The sequence below is a fragment of the Dendropsophus ebraccatus genome, chromosome 14, assembly GCF_027789765.1.
Source record: "Dendropsophus ebraccatus isolate aDenEbr1 chromosome 14, aDenEbr1.pat, whole genome shotgun sequence".
In the NCBI taxonomy this organism is placed as follows: Eukaryota; Metazoa; Chordata; class Amphibia; order Anura; family Hylidae; genus Dendropsophus; species Dendropsophus ebraccatus.
The window spans coordinates 47,464,760-47,488,174 of NC_091467.1; the positions used below are offsets into that span (position 1 = coordinate 47,464,760).

The following is a 23,415-nucleotide window of genomic DNA, read 5'->3' on the forward strand; positions in this document are numbered from 1 at the left end:
TTTTAAATAATTAAAACCTTTTTTAATAACAATGTTCCTTTAAAATCGCTCTATTCTCATGCTTATAGCGCTTTTATTCTTTGGTCTATGGGGCTGTGTGAGGTGTCATTTTTTGCGCCATGATGTGTACTTTCGATTGGTACCTTGATTGCGAATATGTGACTTATTGATCGCTTTTTATTGCAATTTTTCTGGATTTGATGTGACAAAAAATGCGCTATTTTGCACTGTGGAATTTTTTGGCACTTGTGCCATTTACCGTGCGAGAATGTGATAATAGTTCAGGTGATTACGCACACGGCGATACCAAATATGTTTGTTTATTTTTATTTATAAAATGGAGAAGGGGGGGGGGGTGATTCAAACTTTTATTAGGGGAGGAGATTTTTTATTCATAAAAAAAACAATCTACTCTTTAACACACATACTAGTCCCTGAGGGACTTCTAGTATGTCTGCTCTGATCTCTCATAGAGATCTATGCAGTATAGATATACAGCATAGATCCATGAGATAGGCACTCTTGCTTTCGGCTGCAGCAGCTGAAAACAATAGAGTGTCGAGCCGGGATCAGCGCCATTACGGCGCAGACCCCGATCCAGGTCATTGCAGTGATCCCCCCCCCACTAGACAACAGGAAAGAGGAAAATAAGCATTTTAAATGCAGATGTCAGCTTTGACAGCTGCATTTAAAAGGCTAATTAGCGGGCATGGCAATCTGACCATGCCCGCTAATTGCCGTGGTCCCGGGCTACAAGCGGCACCCGGAATCGCCACGCGCCTCCCCTCTGAACTCCCCCACCTGCATGAGGACGTACAGTTACGCCCTCGTGCGGGAAGGGGTTAATTGTTTATCCGTTATTTCACTGAGCATTCGCAGAAGTGAGAAATCAAAGGAAAAAAAGAAACGGATGCCGACTGATGGACAAAAGTCAGTTTTTTTTAGGCCAAACTGCAAACAGAAAAAAGGTGAACATTTTACAATCAGTTTGCATCAGTCTGCTCATCAGTTTTTTGCTTATCCATTCAATTAATATGGACGGATCAGTTAGCAAATAAGAAAAATGTTAGTGTAAACCCAGCCTAACCTCTTTAAACTATATAAATCTAGTAAAATAATTTATGAACTTAAAGAGTCACTGTCGTATTTTTTTTTTTTTTTTTGCAGAAATCAATAGTCCAGGCGATTTTAAGAAACTTTATAATTGGGTTTATTAGCCAAATCTGCCATTATCTGCATGTAAAAAGCCTTTTCCCAGGTCCCCCCCTCCTTCCTCTTTTTCATCCACTCTGAAAAATCTGAAAATTGTGACTTGTTGCAGGAGTCGTACCCTGTCTGTTCTAGGGAGAGGGGAGGAGGAAGGAGGGAGTTAGCCGGCAGCAGAAAGCAGATAACAGAGGATTACAGGCACAGAGCTGGGTGACAGCTGTAATCCGAGCTCAGACAGGTCACTGGTGACTGTCACAGGAGATATCTCGTGAGGGATTTGTAGATTAACTCTTTGTTGTCCTGTTTTGGTCTTTTCTTTAGCTCTCTCCATAGGAGAACAATGAAGACAGGGGGGAGAGCTTCAAACTGCTTTTTCATGATAAAAATGCATTTTTCGGATAATAAAATCGCCTGGACTATTGATTTCTGCAAAAAAAAATTTCACGACAGTGACACTTTAAGCATCACACCCCTGATATTACTATGTCACTTACCAATACACTGTAATGGTAAGGCGTTGTTACCATGGGCCATTGGCATCACTGCTGAAAGATTATATAAAGTACTTTTAGTCCTCAAAAGTTAAGTTTTACTTTGTCCTTAATTGAAATCATTGATATCAGACCATTAACTAGTTCATGTTTTTACTGCCAGATGTGAAGGATAGTGTCACATGCTGCAGCTCTGGTGCATGCTACCACGGTTAGTCTTCACAATGTCTTCTGGCATACTCTGTCTTACCACTACAGTCCTCTTGGGCAGGGGCGGTCTTGGCATTTCTGGGGCCCCGAGCGAAGTTATGTCTGGGCCCCCCCCCTCGACACGCACTCTACAACAATAGACCGCTGTGTGCTGCCCCCAGTAGTATATACCCCTTGTGCGCAGCCGCCACTAGTATATACCCCTTGTGTGCTTCCCCCAGTAGTGTATAGACACCTGTGTGTTCCCCTAGTTATATATAGCCCCCCCCCGTTTGTTCCCCCAAAAGTATATAGACCCCCTGTGTGCTGTCCCAGTTGTATATAAACCCCCTGTGTGCTGCCCCCAGTTGCATATACCCCCTGTGTGCTCCCCCACTTGGATATAGACCCCTGTGTGCTCCTCCAGTAGTATATAAACCCCCTGTGTGGTTCCCCCAGTAGTATATAGACCCCCTGTGTGCTCCATCAGTATTATATAGATCCTTGTGTGCTCCCCCAGTAGTATATAGACCCCTTGTGTGCTGCCCCCAGTTATATATAGACCCCCTGTGTGCTCCCCGTTATATAAAGACCCCCTGTGTGCTGCTCCCAGTAGTATATAGACCCCCTGTGTGCCCCGCCTGTAGTATATAGACCTCTATGTGCTCCTCCAGTAGTATATAGACCCCCTGTGTGCTGCCTCAGCAGTATATAGACCCCCTGTGTGCCCCACCAGTAGTATTTAGACTCCTGTGTGTTCCCCCAGTAGTATATAGACCCCCTGTGTGTTCCTCCAGTAGTATATAGACCCCTGTGTGCCCCACCAGTAGTATATAGACCCCTGTGTGCAACCTCAGTAGTATATAGACCCCTTGTGTGCTACCCCAGTAGTATATAGACCCCCTTTGTGCTCCCCCAGTAGTATATAGCCCCCCTGTGTGCTCCCCCACTTGGTTATAGACCTCCTGTGTGCTCCCCCAGTTGTATATAGACCCCTGTGTGGCCCCCAGTTATATATAGACCCCCTGTGTGCTGCCTCAGCAGTATATAGACCCCCTGTTTGCCCCACCAGTAGTATATAGACTCCTGTGTGTTCCCCCAGTAGTATATAGACCCCTTGTGTGCCCCACCAGTAGTATATAGACCCCTGTGTGTTCCCCCAGTAGTATATAGACCCCCTGTGTGCCCCACCAGTAGTATATAGACCCCTGTGTGCCCCACCAGTAGTATATAGACAACCCGTGTGCTACCACAGTAGTATATAGGCCCCCTGTGTGCTCCCCCAGTAGTATATAGCCCCCCTGTGTGCTCCCCCAGTTGTATATAGACCCCATTCTGCTGCCCCAAGTAGTATATAGACCCCCTGTGTGCTGACCCAAGTAGTAAATAGACCACTCTTGTGAAGCCCCAGTAGTCTATAGCCCCCCTGTGTCTTCCCCGTTATATAGCCCCACTGTGTGCTCCCCTCATTTATATAGACCCCCGCTGTGCGCTCCCCCAGTTACACAGGCCCCTGTGTGCTCCCCCTCCCATATAGTATATAACACATTAAAATAAACACTTATACTCACCTGGGTCCGGGCGTCTCCTCTTCTCTTCAGAGTTTTCCCTGCGGTCAAAAGAGGCCACGCTCCCCTTGTCCTGGCGCCGATGCTCCAGTGATGTCACTGGAGCACCGGCACCACAAGGACAGAGCGGCCACTTGTGACCGCAGGGAAAACACTTCCTGCCACCACAAGAGTGACTGACAGGAAGGGAGCCAATGGCTCCCGCCCTGTCAGTGCTGCATGTAACTGTGAGCGCTCATTACGAGTGCTCATAGTTACAGTTCAGATCACAGCAGCTAGCGGGACAGCAGCACTGTCTAGCAGTCTTGAGGAGAAGAGAAGAGCGGGGCGTGGGGGCCCCAAGCGATTGCTTGGGGTGCTTGGTGCCAAAGACCGCTACAGCTCTTGGGTCTCAAACTGGCCCTGTCACTTTCCACGTTAAAACTTTATCAGTTAGGGTCTGTGTGATCATCACTAGAACATGTCAGGAGAAGAGCACTCTATGGGTGTTCTCCCCCAGCTGTGTCACATAACTGAGACTTACCATGGAAGTATATAGGATATTGAGGTCATCAATTGCCAGGTTCCTCCAAGTGACTGTTCAAGGTCTGAGTGATCACAACTTTTGACTTGTCTCCATGACTGGTTTTCAATATGTGGCTTCCCAGCTGCTGCAGAACAACAACTCCCAGAATTGCAACAGCTGGGGAAGAACAGGTAGGGGACTACTGCTGAAGCAACAGGTACACTGTATAATTGGAATCCTGCGTAAGATATTTAATGTATAATACATCTTCATTCTACGACAATACAGAAACAAGGCTATGTTTAGATTTGTACATAAAGTTTATTGAATTAAAAAAAAAAAAAAAGGGCTGGAAATTTTTTCCTGCTAACCCTGTTCATCTGCAGATTCACTGTCTTCCTGGTCGGCCTTGTGCTTCTCCATCTTTGCAATCAGTTCTTGAAAAAAATAAAACATTAAAATGAGATGATAAAGTGCTCAGATGTAAAGAAAAACAATCATGAAAACTCCAAGCTATCTCCCTTATTCAATTTACTTGCCTTATTATACACGTGGCACTTTTAGGATTAGTAATACAGGGCTGCTTTCTTCTAACAGCAGCTCCACATTTCTCTATGGGTTGTAGCCCCACTCACTTTAAAGTGACTCTGTACCCACAATCTGACCCACCCCAAACCGCTTGTACCTTCGGATAGCTGTTTTTAATCTAAAATCTGTCCTGGGGTCCGTTCTGCAGGTGATACAGTTATTGTCCTAAAAAACAACTTTTAAACTTGCAGCCCTGTGCCCAACGGCCATGGCCTAGAGTGTCTGTGCATTAGGCTGGCGCAACCTCTTCATCCCTCCTCATCATTAGGAATGTATCAGGCAGATTTTCTACTATTCATCTCCTGTGTGAGCACGGCACATGGGCTGGATCGTTAAGACACCGGTACAATGTTCAGACAAGTGAGGAATAGGAGACAATCTGCCTGGCGCATTCCTAATGATGAAGAGGGCGGGGAGGAGGAACAGAGAGGTTGTGCCAGCCTAATGAACAGACACTTTAGGCTTCTCCCCTCCCTGCCCTCCCCCCCTCCATAGAACATAATGGACCAAGAAATCATGCTTCTTCTGAAGGGTAGGTTTACACTACGTAACCCGAGCAGAGAATTTCCGACGGATTCCGTAGCTTGTCCCATTCACGGCCGCGCGCCTCTCCACCCGGGCCATAGACACCATTCTATGCACGGGCATGTTAATTCTTTCGTCGGACTGCGGAATCCGCCCGTGCATAAAATGATGTCCATGGCATGGGCGAAGAGGCGCGCGGCCGTTAACGGGTATGAGCTACAGAATCTGTCGGAAATTCTCCACTCGGGTTCCGTAGTATGAACCCACCCTAAGGGGGGGAAAGGCTGTAAAACAGCTGTCTGAGTACAGAAGGAAATTATTTTGCTTAGCAAAACCTATTACAGAGTTTCTTACAATCGCTTGAACTACTGATAATCGATTTCTAAAAAGTGACATTTAAATGACAGTTACAGATATGAGGTGAACAGAAGAAGCAGCACACACCAATAAATCTTGCATAAAAGAAACACCAATGTTCAGCGGGTTACAGTGTGGTAGCGGGTGTGTTCCACTTTAGTGGAAGAGGCCCTATGCTCACAAGGCTTGGAGGAAGAGCAGAAGTCAGGGGACTGCCCAGGAACCAGGAGAGTATGGGGGAGATTTATCAAACTGGTTTAAAGTATAACTGGCTCAGTTGCCCCTAGCAGCCAATCAGATTCCACTTCTCATTCCTCACAGATCTACTTTACAGCAGTTTGATAACTCTCCCCCTATGTGTTGTACTTTAAAAAACAATAATTATTTAGAAAGAAGGGGGCCTACACTGGTGAGTTACCTACAGGAAAAGGGGCTTAGTACAGGGTGTTTTCCTACAGGGAGATTGCATACAAAGGAGGGAGGTGGCTTACTACAGAGGGAAGTGCCTACATAGGGAATACAATTTACTGGGGGACACCTATTCTACAGCAGAGCAGCCTGAATACTATTTGGAGAGACATAGGACATTTACTAAGGAGTCTAATAAGTGCAACTATTCTAATGGGGATTGGTGTGTATTTTGTTCTAATATCTTGTGACTGATGCATTTACTATGGCAGTGCTACATCTTAAAAAGGCGCAACTATGTAAAAAGTGCGCAGTTTTATTCACCTGGTTCTGACCAGATGCAAGCTTGCGCCTCTTTATGCGACTTTGTAAAAAATCGCAAATGATAAATTGGGCGCTAATCCCGGATTATGCAAACTGAAGATCATCCCGGACAGTACTGCAGTACCGGCTGGATGGTGTTTAGCGCCGCTGAGTTCTGATGCGGGCGTATCCATGCGCGCCCACATCAGAACCCCCAACTGCACACAATGGAGCGTGCGGCCGGAGCACTGACATGGATTCCGGCTGGGGTGTATACTATATGTATACACTCCGGCCGAGATTCCCTCAGCCTGCAACACAACGTAAATTCCGTACTAATCACGGCCGTTGCAACAACAGCCGTGATTACTGCGGAACTTACATTGTGTGAACATGGCCTTACTGTTTGAAGTAATACAGGTGCTGCCTCAAACACCATTTAAGTATTTGAGGCTGCCTGCAAATCGATAAAGAAAATTCCATTTAGCAGGGGGGAAAAAAATCATGTTTAAAAAAAAATAAATAAATGTTTTTGGGGGTTTTTTGCCCAGTAGATATCTGCTGTTCAATGTGATCTCCATCACACTTACCTTTAGCTGGGTTAAACACTCCATTTGTTTGTGTGTTGCACACATAGCAGCGCTGGGATTTACGATAATGTTGCAGGACACAGCCTTCACAGAAGTAATGTTTACACCTGGGGGAGGGTAAAGAATCAGAGTCAGAGAGAGAACCAAATTGGACTGCAGATCCCTATCCTATTCCTTGATACCAGTGTAGGGCAGTGGGTTATCCTCCAGTAAAGCTGGCTGTACACCATAGGATGCTTCTTCATGTGTTATCCCTCCCCACCATCCTATACATATACACATTCGGTGCAGAGTCAGGACATCCCACACTAGATGGTCAGCTGATCTAGCTAATCTTCATGTAATGTGTATGACCACTTTATGTAATAATTGTTCACTTGTGGGGTCCTTTTACATGGTCTTGATGTGCCATTGCAAACTAACGCCAATCGGCCAATGGCACTTGTTTGCAGTGTCTTTCCAAGGCTTAATCAAATGTGTAGCAGGTACGCTGCATCATTAATGTGGCTTATCTTTATGCTAGTCACCAGAACATACCTGTCTACATAGGAAGATGTGCAGGTGACTACCATAGGCTGATCACTGGTCCTTCTACAGGGGCCACTTATCTACTGGTAGTAAGGGTTCCAGTCTGTAGATAATCAGCCCCCTCAGCTATATTCCCACACAGTATTTTTAAACCAAAATGAGGAGTGGATTGAAAACACAGAAAGGCTATGTTCTCACACTGTGGAAATTGAGTCGATGGCCGCCATTTAATGACAAATAATTACAGTTATTTTAAAATAACAGTCTTTGCTTTGATATAATGGTCATTAATTGCTGTTAAATGACAGCCATCCACTAAATTTCCTGGTTTTGGTAAAAAAAAATACTGGGCAAAAATACTGTGTGTGAACTTAGCCTTAAACTGGCCTTACAGCTAAAGTTCACCCTGCTTTACTTACTTTGTAACAACTGGGTTCTTGAAGGAATTTCTGCAGATGAAACATTTAAAGGGAAGATCTTCTTCATCGCTGCTGACCTCATAGTTTTCTTCATCTAAAAAGCAATATCCAAAGTGATGTGTAGTCCCTACTTTTCAACCAGTAGGAAACCATTACATATAGTATTATTTCTGGCTATACAAGCGAAGGGGAGACAAAAAATTTATTTATATAATTTATATTTAATACAGTCTGATTCTACTGATATGCAGCACTGGTTTTCTGGCAGCTGCTTATATCCACAATTTGGTGGTGAGGAAGATGGCTAATTTGACCTACTATATGATGTTTATGGCCTACAAGATACAGAACATGTTGTCATCTGTAGAGCAACACAGTAACTAGCTTAAGAAAGTAGTTATACTCCATGACTCTCTCAGACTCCCATAGGGATATCATTACAGTCATCCTATCTGTTTAGTAGCATTGCACATAGATTAAGGATCTCCATGATATTAGGTGGTCACTTCATTTCTTTAAATGGATAATGTCACTTTTAAAAACTTTTGGCACGTCAAATGTTTCGAGCAGTCAGGGTCTGGGTTCTAGAACAAGATGTGAGATGTTTGCACAGAGCGTGCTCTCTCACAGATCATGTGACTCAATGTAAATCAATGGGGACTATCTAGGTCATGCTCAGCTGCACATTTCTCTCCCTGCTCCTTCTCGTGATCAGCTGAGAGTCAAAAACATTTGACTTTTTTACATGTGAAGTCTTCTTAAAGTGACAGGTACGGAAATAAAAGGCCAATAGCTGAAAACAGGAGTGTGTAACTTAGACAATACTATAAATGAAAAAGAAATTACTTATTGTTAAAAGGCACACAATCACCACATACCATTGGCACCATAACGTCCCTCCTCCAGCTCTCGCTCTAGCTGCCAGCCATGCTTGTAATCAGAGCGGTCATGAAGAAATTTACAGCTGTCTGGAAAAAAAAAAGTAAGGATACCATAAAATCATTGATCTAATCTAAGAGACAGAAAAAGATGAAAGTACCAACAAATGAATAAGGTGTAGTACTGCCATCCAGCCTCTAGGTGGTGACACATTACTAAAATACTAAAAAGTGTAAAACCACAAGGATCTGAGAGATTCTGAAGTGAGGTTGATCGCCTGCCAGCACTCACCTCCAAAGCCGCAAAATCCGGTTTCCTTGTAATCTTTGCAGATATCTGGTTGGTAGTCCCATCGCACTGTGGCTCTGAGATGCTCTGGTGCCCTAATCGGACCTTTTCTATGTTAAAAAGAAAATGAGTGACTATAATGTACAGGCGGAGCAGCAGACACACAGGCCTATTTACTTAGCATTCTAAACTACAGATCCCTATTCATATTGGATCCAATCTCTGGTATTCACTGATACCAGGGTAACGCATTAAGAACACTAATGATTTAAAGGATATTCCCACTAATAACACCATCTTCAGCAGAGTTTGGGGAGGGTCTGATTGCTGGGGCCTCTACCAATGTAATATCTATGCCCTGTGGAGCAGCGATCAATGTTCTAAGTGTCACATTAGTAAAGCTCTGCCCAAAATACAATCTCTCAGGGACAGGACACAAGTAAAACCCCTCCCTGTACTTTAGCAGAGAGGTAAAGAGATTTCATAATCTGTACCTGACCATGCCGGACGATGCATTCCCTAAGGACGTATCTTTAGGTTTAATGAACTTCTGGTAGTTGTGCATACCACGATAAATCTTATCGTCTTCCTTTCCCTTCAGTTCCTACAGGCGAAAATTATAGATACAGTTTCATTGTAAATCTTGCATATAATTACAGCTCCATGTGTACTTCACTAATAATCAGATCCTTTTCAAATCAGCCCCCTATAGGGTTTTCCCACCAACCCTATACCAATAGGACCCCCACTCATCACAAGAACAGGGTACGAGGCCAATGATTTCAATGGAGTGGGGGTCCAATCAGACAATCATCACATAATATCCAGCATCCACATTGCTCACCTTACATAGTGTAAATATATTAGAGAAACAGGGTACACGAATGACGGTATGCAACAATTGTTTTGCTATCAAAGCTTTATCACAGCCATGGACTGTGTTCACACCACAAGCAACCCTGTGTTATCTCCAAGGTCCACCTGAACACATCAGCTAAAGGTTTCCTAGAAAGTGCCAGGTTGCAATACCTAGTCACTGAATTGTACAGCCCAGGCAGCAGTGAAATACAAGTCAGTCTGAGATTTGTAGTTCCACTGCAGCTGGCTAAGCACAGACTCCTCCTTACCTCCTGTATTTTCTGACTCCTTTCAAATATGGCCTGCGCGTCCTTGTCTTTCTCTGTGTCCAGCTCATAGGTGGCTGTTGCGCCCATGTCATCTGGACCTACGGGTTTCTGGAAAAAATGCAGGAGGAAAAAAAAGTCAAAATACTCAAAAATAACTACACAGAAATGGATTTCATCCAGGGTGCCACTTTGCTTCAGAGCATAAGCCCCCAAACCTCTGCTTCCCCTTTACATCAGTGTTAACCAACCTGTGATTCTCCACCTGATACAAAACTACAACTCCCAGCATGCTCTGGCGGCATGTGAATGTCAGCGTGTGATGGGAGTTGTCATTTTGCAAGTGCTGGAGAACTGTGGGATTGTGGGGCACACATTATGTTTATTAGTTAGTGGATGTGGAACGGGAGTGAATATTAGTGGATAAGACAAGGGAATAATAGGAGGGAGAATCATCTCACCGCGGACCGTGTAGACTTATAGGACACACTTATGGAGCTGGATGACTTCTCCTCCTCATCGCTGCTGCTCGCCTTATACTCCACCTCCTTCACTCTTTGCTTTGTCTGAAAAAAAATTAAGAGAAAGTGAATACTGCAGAGCCAGGAAATGGCTGAAACCAATCATCCTACTCATTACACTCCTGCCCTTATTTATAGGGATAGAGACACTGTGGCTGTTATGTTCAGCAGTGGCACATTGTATTGATACTTAAATAGCTTACAGCTACAATTACCCTTACAATGACTTGACTAAAGGTGGTAATCCATGTAAATGGTGATTTGGCACCACAAAATGTCCCCATGACCAAGCTTAAACTATATAGCAGGTCAGGCACCTCAAACCACTTGACTCGGGGATTAGCTATTAAAATGTCTCTCCTGCTGGGGGTCCCAGTGGTCAAACACTTATGGGAAAATTTATCAAAGGGGTGTAAAGGAGAACTGGCTCAGTAGCACCTAACAACCTATTAGATTCCGGTTTTCAATATTCCTAGAGTCCTTGGAAAATGAAAGGTGGAATCTGTTTGGTTGCTAGGGGCAACTGTGCCAATTCTACTTTACACCAGTTTGATAAATCTCCCCCTTATTTATTACCCTGTAGATAGGAGACAAGTTTCAGTAAGAAGGAAACTCCTTTAAAAGGGGCTGTCCACTGACTAACTCATTATTTGTTAAAAGGGTTCCTGGCTAGGAGGATGTCACTCTACCTTCTGCACCATGGGGTTGGTGGTCTCCCGCTTCTTTCTTCTGACCACAGATGCTTCCTCCTCATCCTGTTCTTCACTGCTGTCTGCAAAGACAATGGGAACATAGTCAGATACAGCCATGTAAGCAATACTATACTCCTTAAGAAAGGTCTGTCAAAACGCATTTGAGGGTGAGGTGGAGGGGCTTTATTGACACATGGCATTGTTACTGTGACTAGAAATAGTGGTGTGTATACTGGGACAGAGTGGGAGACTATCTTACACATGTCTGCACCCAGCGGACACAGGTCTTTCCAAAAGTGATGTTCACAATCCCTTTATAACTATATTTGATGTTTGTAGTCACTTGGTAGGCACAGTAATTCTTCTTGAAATGTTTGCTGTTGTGCACAATTAATGTTATGATACAGGATTTTGTGAAATGGCTCCTCCACTTGGTTTTTAATTGTCCATTTGTGTATATGATTTTTATGGGTGATTTGTGAATTATGATTTAATATAGATTATATTTTGGTTGAATTCTTTTGGTTCTTTTGTCTATGAGGGTTATTTTTTTGGAATTGGAATACTATACATAGCATGTTAGAACCCCTTAAAGAGGATGTACCATAAGGTACATCCTCTTTATTATGACCCACGGATAGAACGGCGCCGTCACGGGGAAGCCGGTGCTGCGGTCCGTTTTTTGAACCACGGCCCGATTCCCGTGTATGGTGCCTTTCTATTCACGGGTACCTGGCCGGTGCTGAGGCACAGGAGGCGGGCTGGGAGGAAATGTGGGAGGAATCCCCAGCTCCTCTATGACGCAGCTCTTTTAGAATCAATAAAGCCGTGTCATAGAGGGGCGGGGGAAACCTCCCACTGGGGTATAGTAATCATTATGAGACCACCACAGTCATGTGACACGTGTGATAGGTTCTAGAGACATATGAAAACTTTTGATCTTTTGGGGGTCAGGGTTTAGAAAAGAGTCAGAAGAAGCGCCCAGGGCTTACAGAGGGAGATGGTCTCTTCTGAATATCTATGAAGACCATCTTCTGCAGCAAATCAGGGAATGAAGCACCAAGTTCTGGCTTTATCTAATAATCAGTGGGGTTTCTAAACACACAGACAAATCAAAACGTTTGACATACCACTTTTTTTTTCTCTAAATTACAGGGAATGGGATACTTTAAAGAGGGTTTATCCTAAGACTGTTATCCCCTATCCACAGAATTAGTAATAAGTATCTGATCTGCTGGGAACCCCAGCCAATGACAAAACCAGAGAGCTCCATCACTGCTCCATTGATTGTCTGTGGGACAAAGGACTCCCATGCTCATGATCTGTAGCGGTCCCCGTGGATGGACCCTCACTGATCCCATATGGATAGATAGGTTATAATTAGAGATGAGCAAATCGCTTACCTAAATAAAGAAAAGCGATTTGTCTGATCGGCGCTCCTCCGCTCCCTGCCACTCCTCCCAGGATTCTGGAAAAAGCTGGATCCAATCATTCGCCCAGTTTCCCAGGATTGGATCCAGCTTTTCCCAGCACTTGGGGTGGAGCGGCAGGGAGCGGTGCTGCTGCTCGTCTCGAGTTATAATCTATATAGAATAACCTCTTTCGCACTGTATAAAGAAATGTTTTTGAACTTTCCAACAAGCTTTGTGTGTTTGCTCCTCTCTTCTTGCTGTCAGTGAATAGTAACCCTTGGTTGTTTCCATGTAGAGGCTGTAATCCCAGTCCAGATACCTCTGCAGTGATACATTACAGCAAGCTGCACAGGAGAAACGTGTACTGCAGATAAAAGACTGGAGACAACTGTAACAAACCTTCAGCTGTGAGAGCTATTGGGTCTGTAGAGTAGGATGAGATGGATCTTCAGATGGTGGCTATAATGGCGGCCATAGCTTGCCATATCACAGATATTAGTCTCTATGGCAACCAAAATAAGTGAATTATATCCTAAGGTTCAGTGTTCTCCAAATTGTGGCTTCCAAGTTGTTGTAAAACTACAACTCCCAGCATGCCCCGACAGCTTATTCTACGCTGTACAAGGCCCCTTTAAAAAAAAAAAAAAAATCCCAGAATGCCTTGCGCACAATCCCGGCTTCCCACTCTCACCCCGTTCCTCGTCTCTCCGCTTCCGCCCGGCGAATTTTCTAGTCGTCTTCTTAAACATAAAACTGCAAACTGGAGTCTTGGAGTCCTCCGTCGCCGAGGAACCGGGCTCAGCCATGTTTACGTTTGCAGCAGCGTCAAGCGCGCCAGCTACGGCTATAGTGACGTCACCGAACCATAGAGAGGCTGCTGCAGAGCGTCCTCACGTATTAGAATGTCGACACCTGCAGGCTCTGAGCAGTATTGCAGCAGCGTGAAAGATGGAAGCATGGGCTGCCCAGGTAGCTAACACACCGTCCTGTGTATGACTAATATGGACGTTCTTATGTGCTTATGTTTACCTGTTATACTGATTATTGCAATGCACTGGGGGATGGGACACTGCTGGGCTGAATGCACACTGTGGTTTTGTTTTACAGTTATATAGGTTAGTCTTGGAGCACAGCCCATTTATAGTACATGTTACATGTATCCATGCTGGAATGGGATGCTGACATATACTGTAGTGTACATCATTCATGTCAGTGGCTCTGCGCTGCTTTTTTTTTTAGTATGAGCACATAAAAAAAAAACCACTTAAATTTATGAAAGCTGCAAAACAAAGCGTGTCGCAGCGCTCACAACACAGCAGATTAGTGTAATAAAATGGATATAAGAAGAATTTCACACCTAAGGTGTAGTATGAGCACATTTTTAAAGGATACCTGTCGCTTAGTGCTGCCACCTGCTCTTCACAGCGTGGAGAGATGTAACTCGTGCTGGGGGAGCAGTTTGTTAAAGGGGTTATCCAGCGCTACAAAAACATGGCCACTTTTGGCCCGCTCTTGTCTTCAGTTCAGGTGTGCTTTTCTCCTTTAACTTCAACAGAACTGAGTTTAAAAACCCCACCCAAACTGGAGACAAGAGTGGTGCCATGTTTTTTTAGCACTGGATAATGCCTTTAAAGGGGTACTCCAGCGGGGGTGGGGGGCATTTTTTTGCTGGGACCGGGGAGGAGGTGGCTGAGGGAAAAGACGTCCACTCACCTCCCCAGCTCCAGCGGCGGGTCCCGCATCGCGGCGCTCCGGTGCCCGGCCGCTTCCTGGTGTCTGACGCGGGCCCGAGACATGACGTCTCAGGTCCTCTCAGCCAATCAGTGACGGAGGCGGGATCCGTTTCAAGTCCGCTCAGATCCTGCCTCCTTCACTGACTGGCTGAGCGGACCTGAGACGTATCGTCTCGGGCCCACGTCAGACACCAGGAAGCGGCCGGGGACCGGAGCGCCGCAATGCGGGATCCGCCGCTGGAACCGGGGAGGTGAGTGGACATCTTTTTCCCTCAGTCACCTCCTCCCCTGTGCCAGCAAAAAAAGTGCCCCCCACTGGAGTACCTCTTTAAGGTACTGTCCCACCCAATGAGTTTCTGAGAGAGTAGAACTGTGCACATATACCAGTGGAAATTAACCCAAAGTGAATGACTTGTTTCAGGCCATTGAGATGAATGGAACCCACTGCTGTGTGCCACTAGTGTGATCACAGAGCCATAATTCATGAAGCCTAATGCTTAGACTACAAGTGCTCTCTAACTATTGTCTACTTGTAAGGCTGGGATCTCATGTAGGGAATGAAATGTGTCTGAGGCCGCGAATGAAGTCTGGCTGGGCACATAATGGGGGAGATTTATCAAACATGGTGTAAAGTAGATTCTACCTTTCATTTTCCAAAGAGTCTGTGAGGAATGAAAGGTGGAATCTGATTGGTTGCTAGGGGCAACTGAGCCAGTTTAACACCATGTTTGATAAATCTTCCCCAATATGTTTATGTTTAAAGCACATGTATAAAAACGTATGCGATTCCATAGCCATTGGTTTCTAGGGAGAAATATATGGAAGCATAGTGTAGCGCACAGCTCAGTACTGCCCTGTGTAATAGCATTGGCTGTCTGGGCTTCATTAGTTTTGGAAACAAAGTCTACAAAACTGCAAATGTGAGAACATACAACCTTAAAGTGACTGTACCACCAGGCCCAGGCTGAAGCACTGGAGGCGGGCCGACCCACCCCCAGTGGGAAGAAACCCCAGCCCCTCCATGGCATGACTTCATTAGAATCAATGGAACCCTATTATAGAGGGGCTAGGGTTTCCTCCCACTAAGGGTGGGTTGGCCCGCCTCCAGTGCTTCAGCCTGGGCCTGGTGATACAGTCACTTTAAGGGTACAAACACACACACCGTATACGCAGCGTATTTACTGCTGCGTTACGCAGCAGATTAGATCTAAATAACTGAACACAGCATCAAATCTGCACCACCAAATCTGCTGCGTTTACGGTGTGTGTGTTTGTACCCTAAGGGTACGATCACACTGGGCATATCCGCAGCGAATTCGCAGAGAGATCCTCTGCGGATCCCTGTCCTGTACACTTAGGGGGGCATTTATTAAGTCCGGCGTTTTTTACGCCGGACTTATAAATGCCCCCGCAGCTACGGGGATTTATGTAGAGGCGGACTGCCTCTACATAAATCCCGTGCGCACCGCCGAAAACCTACGCCAGCTGAGGACTGGAGTAGGTTTTTGGCGTACATTTGGGCGGAAAGGATGGTAAATCGCGTGGACTCTGAGTCCGCGCCCTCCGTTCCGCCCACTACACGCCCCCTTTCCGCCCCCCTGGCGTACTCGGCAGAAAGTGCCGATTTGCGAATATTTTATTCGCAGATCGGCCATTTGCGTATAAAAAAATACGCAAATCGGCACTTTCCGCCGAAAATCATCCGTTCCCCGGATGATACATGTGGCCCTTAGGGCAGATAAACTCGCAGCGGAATGGACATCCCACTGTGAGCTTGTCAGCAGCCCGCCCCGTTAACCCCCTGCCACCGGAGCGTATACATCACCTGCTCCCCGCCCCGGCTTGCTTCGGGGCTCCCGGCGTCATCGCGTTCTGCTCAGCCAATCAGTGCGCTGATTGGCCAAGCGGGATTTACCGAATCAAGCCGGAGCGGGGAGAAGGTGATGTATACGCTTCAGCGGCGGGGGGTCAACAGGGCGGGCTGCTGACGAACTCACAGTGGGATGTCCATCCCGATGCGAGTTTGTCTGCCCTAAGTGTACTGGGCAGGGATCGCTGCGGATACGCCCATTGTGTTTGTACCCTAAAGAGGGTACAAACATCAGGATTGGCCACCACTATTTGATCAGTGGAGATGCAACTCCCTCCACAATTTGGATCAGCTGTTTTCCAGTAAACAGAGTCAGACATGAACAGTTTCATACATTGGGGAGAATTTATTAGAACTGTCTTTCTTTGTTCTTAGTTTTATGACAGACTTCATTGCTTTCATTTACTATTCTAGTGCACATCTATTTAGTGCATTTTACACGTGTCTGTTCATTGCTCATGTACTAAAAAGTGTTAGTGTTTTTACACCAATTTTGTCTCACAAAGTGCCACTCTTTAAGCCTAAAATAATGGCTTTAAGGTCATATCCAGTATTAGAAGAAATCTCAGCTATTTTCTTGCGAAAGCAGCCCTACCCCTGTCCTCAGTTTGTGTGTGGTATTAGAATTCTGCTTCATTCACTGCAAAGGAACTAAGCTGCGATACCACAATCAAACTGAGGACAAGAATGGTGCTGTTTCTAAATGGAAGTGGACAGATTTTTTAAAGTCTGTTAAACCCCTTTGAAGGGACTTCAGGCTAATGGTTGATGGCTTATCCACAGGAGCCATCACTCACTGATCAACAAGTTGCTGACACCCAGCACCCCTGTTGATCAGCTCTTTGGCCACAATGTAAACTGAACATGGCCAGTGTTGCACCCAAGAGGGGGGAGGGTGGAGCAAAATCGGCACTTGTTGTTTGCTGCTGGGGGGGGGGGGTGTTGGGCGGAGATCTTAAGGTCTAAAAGGACAAATCTATGAATGGACAGTACAGAGATCTTTCTATTGGTCTGGTAACACTAATGGTCCCTATATACTTATGTTATCCGTTGGTATACAGATGTTGTTGGTGAAGATAGGAGTCAGGTGTGATGTTTCACTGCCCAACCCCCTTTGTTCTCAAAGAGATAAGCTGCAGCCAGAGCAGTCTAGCCGTGGCTTACCCCCTCCCCACAAAGAGAGGAAAGTGATAACTGTCCGCTGACAGTTATTGTAGATGTATGACCATCCTCTATTTCTGGAGTAAAGAAGGTTTCACCATCATCACAGATAGGGATTCTTTACTGTAAGAGCAGTGAGACTATGGAACTCTGTCATATGATGGTGCTATCGCTGTATGAATAAACATATTGAAAATTTTATATGACAAGTTTATTCTGATTGACATTTTTAGAGTCATGAAGTAAATGGAGCAATTATCATCTGCCTGATAAGTGTTTCTGTTTTTTTTCTGGATCAACACAGAGTTATATAGAATGCACTGGATGGACGTCTATATGTTATGTAACCATATAACCTCCATCGTTAGTGTTTTTTTTAATGAGTGTTTGTCTCTTTGAATAGTTCCCCTTTTCTAAAAAAAAAAAAAAAAAAAAAGTGTTCACACATGGACTGCATGTGATGGCGGCAGCCCAAAGCAGAAGTGGAGACAGGACAGCCGAAGAGGAAAGAGGAAGGGCTGGCAGATACTGCCGTGGGCATGAGGGTACTGTGGAGGGTTACAACAGTAGTGTCCCACAAGTAATGGGTACACCTACATCCAAAAGCATGACAATTCAGTAATTCTTTTCCTTTATGTTACAGTAGATATATATTGTAAGGGTGTAATGCACTGGTGCAATATGTTGATGTCATATAAAATAGAGGGGTCGGGGGGCGTGGCCTGGCAATGGTAGGGTGAAGACGTGCAGCAGGAGAGCTCCGGTGACGGGACACACAGTATCCAGCATTTAAGCAGCACCGCTCACCCCTCAGCGCCCCGATGCAGCAGGGAAAGAAGGGGGGCACCTCAAGAACGCAGCGCACCCGGTCTTCTGCGGCCCCGAACCCCATGGACCGGTTCCTGACGGGGGAAACGGCGCGCCGCACGCACAAGCAGCCTGAACTGCAGATGGCTGCAGGCTCTCCTCGAGCAGCAGACCGCAGCGCCTCTGGCACCCAGCGCTCTCCCGGACCGACGGCATCCGCTTCTCCATCTCCCTCCAGTACCTCAGGTCAGTCGGGCAGCCCCTCCGCACACTCTCCGGAGGCGGCCCCACGTGTGCCTCCCGCTCAAGGAAAAGAGCGCGCGCCCGTACCGCCGCCATCTTTGCTGGCTCCCCTCTCCCCTTTGGCGCCGCCATTTGTTGCTCAGGCGGCTGCCCCACAAGAGAATTATGAGCTGCTCAGGCACTGCACCTGCGGCTGCTGTTCAGTGGAGCTGGGAGGATCACGTTAAATCTCTTCCCACAAAAGCTGAAATGGAGCTGTTTATGGAGAGGCTGGAAAACTCATATAAAAGAGAAGTGGGGGTTTTGAGAGCAGACTTTGCTATTATTGATGCCAAAGTGCAGGATCTAAGCACAGACCACATGGCGCTATGCGGCACTGTTGAGGATTTACAAGCTACTGTGGCCACTCAGGAGCTCCATATTAAACAGTTGTACAGGTTCCAGGATGATTTAGAAAATAGGAACCGGCGGAACAATGTGAGAATCAGAGGGTTGCCTGAGACCTATAAAGCAGCAGATCTAATCCCTACACTGCAGAAGTGCTTTAGTGCATTGCTAGACAGGCCTATAGGAGAGGACTTTGAAATGGATCGTGCTCACAGGGCCTTGGGCCCCATGAACCCTGATACTTCCAGACCAAGAGACATTATTTGTCGCCTCCACCATTACAGATTTAAGGAGGAGTTAATGCGTGCGGCTAGGAACCTCGACTGTGTAGACTGTGATGGGCATCGTCTCATATTTCTACAAGACTTATCCAGGGCTACTTTGGCTCAGCGGCGCTCCCTGCGTCCTTTACTGGAAGCTTTGAGAGAGAGAGATATTCCTTACGCATGGGGGTTCCCGTTCCATTTGATTGTACGACGTAATGGCAGACGCCTGGAACTGCGTGAACCCGAGGATTTGCCGGCCTTCCTGTCTGCATTAAACCTGCCTGAGATTTCTCTACCTGATTGGGGTTATCTGCCTCCTCTTCCTGCTACGTTGCAAACTGTGCATGATTGATGATCCAGGACTTTGAGAAGTGATTAGTGTTCTGATGGGATGGGCCTTTGCCCTATATTGCTTAGTAGTTCAATGTACATCACGCTGTTACCATACGTTAGCCATACTGTTGTGTGGGAAGTTTGTATGTCTGTTCGGGGTTGCGGGCTCCTGTTATATATTCCAGCCACTGCCTGCGTGTATGTTTGGTTATTGCAGAGTGGGGTGAGAATGGTTGCTCATGTTTTTGCACATATGGGGTGTGTCCCGTCCTGGTCTCCTGCTCCCTCTATTGCCAGTTACTCCCTCCTTAGGGTGACGCGTGAGCGTCTTTTGTTTTTCCCTTTTGGGTATTTTCACTGCACGTATTAGTCGCGTGCAGTCGAAGGCTCGCATTTGTGCGGCCTTTCTATTTGTCCTTGTTCTATCTTCTTTGTCTTTGTTTGTCGTTTCTGTTCCCCACTTGTTTCTCCCTTCCCTCCTCTCCCCCTCCCTCCTTGGTCTTTTGGTTGTGGCTTGCTCTGCTTGCTCTTCCCTCTAGGTTTTCCTCAGGATGTCTGCCCCTTCCATAAAGCTGGCTTCCATGAACGTCCGTGGCTTCAACGTTCCTGAAAAGAGGTCTCAAATCACCTATGCAATGCACAAACAAAAGGTACAGATTTTACTGTTGCAGGAAACGCACTTTAAAACGGGTCACGTCCCGGGCATGCGCACTAGACACTACAATGTATGGCTGCACAGTTCTACCCCTGAAGCAAAATGTAAGGGGGTGTCTATTGCTCTTCATAGGTCGCTTCAACATGTGCTCTTGGATTCTCTGATCTGCCCCAATGGTAGGTTCATCTTTCTCAAATTGGATATTCTGGGAAAGACTTACACAATTGGGAATGTTTATCTGCCTAACTCCAACCAGGATAAAGCATTTCTGGACATCTGTAAGAGGGTGGACTCCTTCATAGAGGGAACGTTTGTGTTAGGGGGCGACTTTAATGTGGTTCTTGACCCCTCCATGGATACTTCCACGGGTCGGTCCTCAGTGGCTAGATCTTCTGTGGCCAAGATTCAGTCAGCCCTGCAGTCTTATAGATTGGTTGATGTGTGGCGGTTATTGCATCCTAGAGATAAGGATTTCACCCATTTCTCGGCTGCCCATAACTCGTATGGTCGATTAGACATGTTTTTTATCCCACATTCGGCTCTACTGTTTCATCCTTCAGCGACTATTGGAACGGCGATCTGGTCGGATCATTCCCCCATTTTCCTCACGTTGGCCCTTCCTGGGCTGGTCCCGAAGGAGTGGACGTGGCGGCTCAATGAGTCGTTGCTGAAAGACGTGGCCTGTAAAGCTGCTATAGAACGAACAATTACACAGTTTCTGGATTCTCATGGTCATGATCCCACACCATTGCCGTTCCAGTGGGAAGCTTTGAAATGTGTTGTTAGGGGGGAACTCATTAAGCAAGGGGCCAGGCTGAAGCGCGATTATGGGTCTCAAATCCAAAAGTTGTTAGTGCGAATTGAGGAGCTGTCAGCTTTGCACAAACGGGTGGGATCAGAGGAGAACTTGCTGGCGCTTACAACTGCTAAGGAAAAACTGCGTGACTTGTTGTTGCGTAAAACACTATGGCAGAAGGAGAGGTTGCGTAGTTTCCAATACGAGCATGCTAACAAGAGTGGTCGTGCGCTAGCGCGCTTGCTTCACCCGAAATCAACTTCCACTTACATCCCCTCTATTCAGTCGTCTGAGCAGGGGAAGGTGTTCCACCCTAGGCAGATTGCAGATCAATTTCAGTCTTTCTTTTCCTCTCTTTACAGCATTAAAGGTCGGTATGAGGATTTACCTTTGCCTGCTTGGGATGCTAAACTGTTGGAATACATGAATGATACTGCTCTGCCCCGGGTGGATCCTGAATGCGTAGAAACAATGGACTCCGATTTCACGGAGATTGAAGTAGATGCAATCATTCAATCTCTGAAAGGGGGTAAAAGTCCTGGCCCTGACGGCTTCACGGTGGCATTTTATAAAGCATTTAAACCTCTTCTTCTGCCTTTTATGACCAGGTGTTTCAATGCGGTGTCTCCCACTTGTCCCTTCCCGAAACAGGCCTTAGAGGCTCACATAGTGGTCTTGCCCAAGCCCAATAAAGATCCCAAATTTTGTGGGAATTATCGTCCCATATCACTTATTAATTGTGACCTGAAAATCTATTCAAAGGTCTTAGCAACCCGGTTGGGTAGTCTCATACCTGCACTCATTCATGGGGATCAGGTCGGGTTTGTGCAGGGCAGAGAGGCGAGGGACAATACCCTGCGCACCATTGGTTTAATTTCCTATGCGGGGCGTGAGGGGCTTCCAATGTGCCTAGTGTCGGTTGATGCTGAAAAGGCTTTTGATAGGGTACATTGGGGGTTCCTCAGAGCCTCTCTGCTGCAGGTTGGGCTGGGCTCTGGCTTTATTGATAGAGTCATGGCGCTTTATTCGCTTCCATCTGCGCGGGTGAGAGTAAATGGGATTCTTTCTGACTCCTTTTCCATTCACAATGGGACTCGTCAGGGCTGTCCCCTGTCTCCCCTATTATATATCCTCACCATGGAACACCTGGCCATAGCATTAAGGAAGAATCCGGATGTTGTGGGACTCAGGGTGGGTAGGGATCAACACAAGTTAGCTTTATATGCGGATGACTTATTGCTCTATATCTCTTCCCCATTCGTCTCACTGCCATCGGTTTTGAAAGAATTTGATAGATTTGGATCACTGAGTAATTTTAAAGTGAACATGTCCAAATCGGAAGTGTTGAATGTCTCGTTGCCAACGGTGGACGTTGCCGCATTGCAGCATGCTTTCACATTCCGATGGCAGTCAGAAAGTATTACCTATCTGGGTATTCAGGTCCCGTCCGTGCTACACCGCCTTTATGCGTTAAATTATTTGCCCATGCAACAGCGTATCTTGTCTGAACTGCAAAACTATATGCATAAACCGACCTCGTGGTTTGGGCGTATGCATGTTATAAAAATGGATATATTGCCAAAACTTCTTTACCTATTCCAGACGGTCCCAATTAGTGTGTCTCCCAGTTTTTTTAGATCTCTGCAGCGTGCTATATCCAAATTTGTGTGGAACTCTTGTCGGCCGCGGATCAGATTTACCACGCTCACTAAACACAGGAACAGAGGTGGGACTGGCTTACCTGACCTAAAGATTTATCATGCGGCTGCAACTCTGGTAAGAGTGTTAGATTGGTCTAGGAGTGACACAATTAAACGGTGGGTCAAACTAGAGCAGGCTTTGGCTCCGATTGATCTTAGACTGGCCCCCTGGTTGTCCTCCAGAGATGGATTGCCCGCTATGTCAGAATGGCCTTTATTAGTGTCTCATACCCTCCATGTTTGGGATCACTGGGTTTCCAAACATCGCATCTCTCTCAGACCAGGCCCGATGACTCCGCTCCTCCGCAATCCGGCATTCGCCCCTGGCTTCTCGGTGTCCAGATTTTTAATCTGGTCCTCTGAGGCAATGCCCCGTCTTAGAGACGTGGTGGTAAATGGTTCTATACCTGGGCTGGCTTCCTTGGGGGCTGGGTGTCCTGGAGTTAACCTTTCCTGGTTGGAGTTGGAACAGGTGCAATCGTTCTTCAGATGTTTATTTACTGAAGCATCTTATTCTCCGGAACTCACCGAGTTTGATGAATTATTTTTGCTGAACACTGGTGTTCCACATGCTATATCAGTGTTATATCAGCTCCTACTGCACAAATGCAATAGTGATCCACCACTGTTCTTCACGAAATGGGAGGAGGACCTGGGGATTACATTTGATGAGGGCTCGAAACTAAAAATTTGCACTTTGACCCATGGTTTATCCTTGGCATCAAAGGCTAAAGAGAAAAATTATAAAATCTTAGCTCGTTGGTATTTTTGTCCCGAACGTCTTCGTCAAATGTACGCCTCGGCGTCTGACTTATGTTGGCGGTGCGAAGCCGCGGTTGGGTCCATGCTTCATATCTGGTGGGAATGC

General features: G+C 46.1%; 2 protein-coding genes across 3 annotated transcripts in view; one reads left to right on the plus strand and one right to left on the minus strand.

The window, feature by feature from the left end:
* Nucleotides 1-4,255: 4,255 nt before the first annotated feature.
* Nucleotides 4,256-13,464, minus strand: RNF113A (ring finger protein 113A). Of its 2 annotated transcripts, none has more exons than XM_069952067.1 (10): nt 13,288-13,464; nt 11,182-11,264; nt 10,433-10,537; nt 9,975-10,082; nt 9,342-9,451; nt 8,851-8,957; nt 8,559-8,648; nt 7,681-7,774; nt 6,734-6,840; nt 4,256-4,399 (listed from the first exon to the last, which is right to left on the minus strand). In XM_069952067.1, the coding sequence occupies exons 1-10, from the start codon at nt 13,400-13,402 to the stop codon at nt 4,329-4,331; spliced, it is 990 nt and encodes a 329-aa protein (XP_069808168.1). In that variant the 5' UTR covers nt 13,403-13,464; the 3' UTR covers nt 4,256-4,328. The 2 variants fall into 2 exon arrangements, with proteins under 2 accessions (XP_069808168.1, XP_069808169.1); XM_069952068.1 differs by lacking the exon at nt 13,288-13,464 and adding an exon at nt 12,996-13,133.
* Nucleotides 13,465-13,515: 51 nt separating this feature from the next.
* LIMD2 (LIM domain containing 2) overlaps nt 13,516-23,415 on the plus strand; it is a 30,233-nt gene continuing 20,333 nt past the window's right edge. The window contains exon 1 of the mRNA XM_069952074.1: nt 13,516-13,565. The gene's annotated coding sequence lies outside the window, so the exon portion shown is untranslated. The remainder of the gene's footprint in view (nt 13,566-23,415) is intronic.

Coding starts and splice junctions, on each gene's coding strand:
- RNF113A (XM_069952067.1), bottom strand. CDS start 13,402: ATGGCTGAGCCCGGTTCCTCGGCGACGGAGGACTCCAAGACTCCAGTT. Junction 11,265..13,287: donor GCGGAGAGACGAGGAACGGG/GTGAGAGTGGGA, acceptor TTGTCTTTGCAG/ACAGCAGTGAAGAACAGGAT. Junction 8,649..8,850: donor CGGATTTTGCGGCTTTGGAG/GTGAGTGCTGGC, acceptor TTTTTTTTCCAG/ACAGCTGTAAATTTCTTCAT.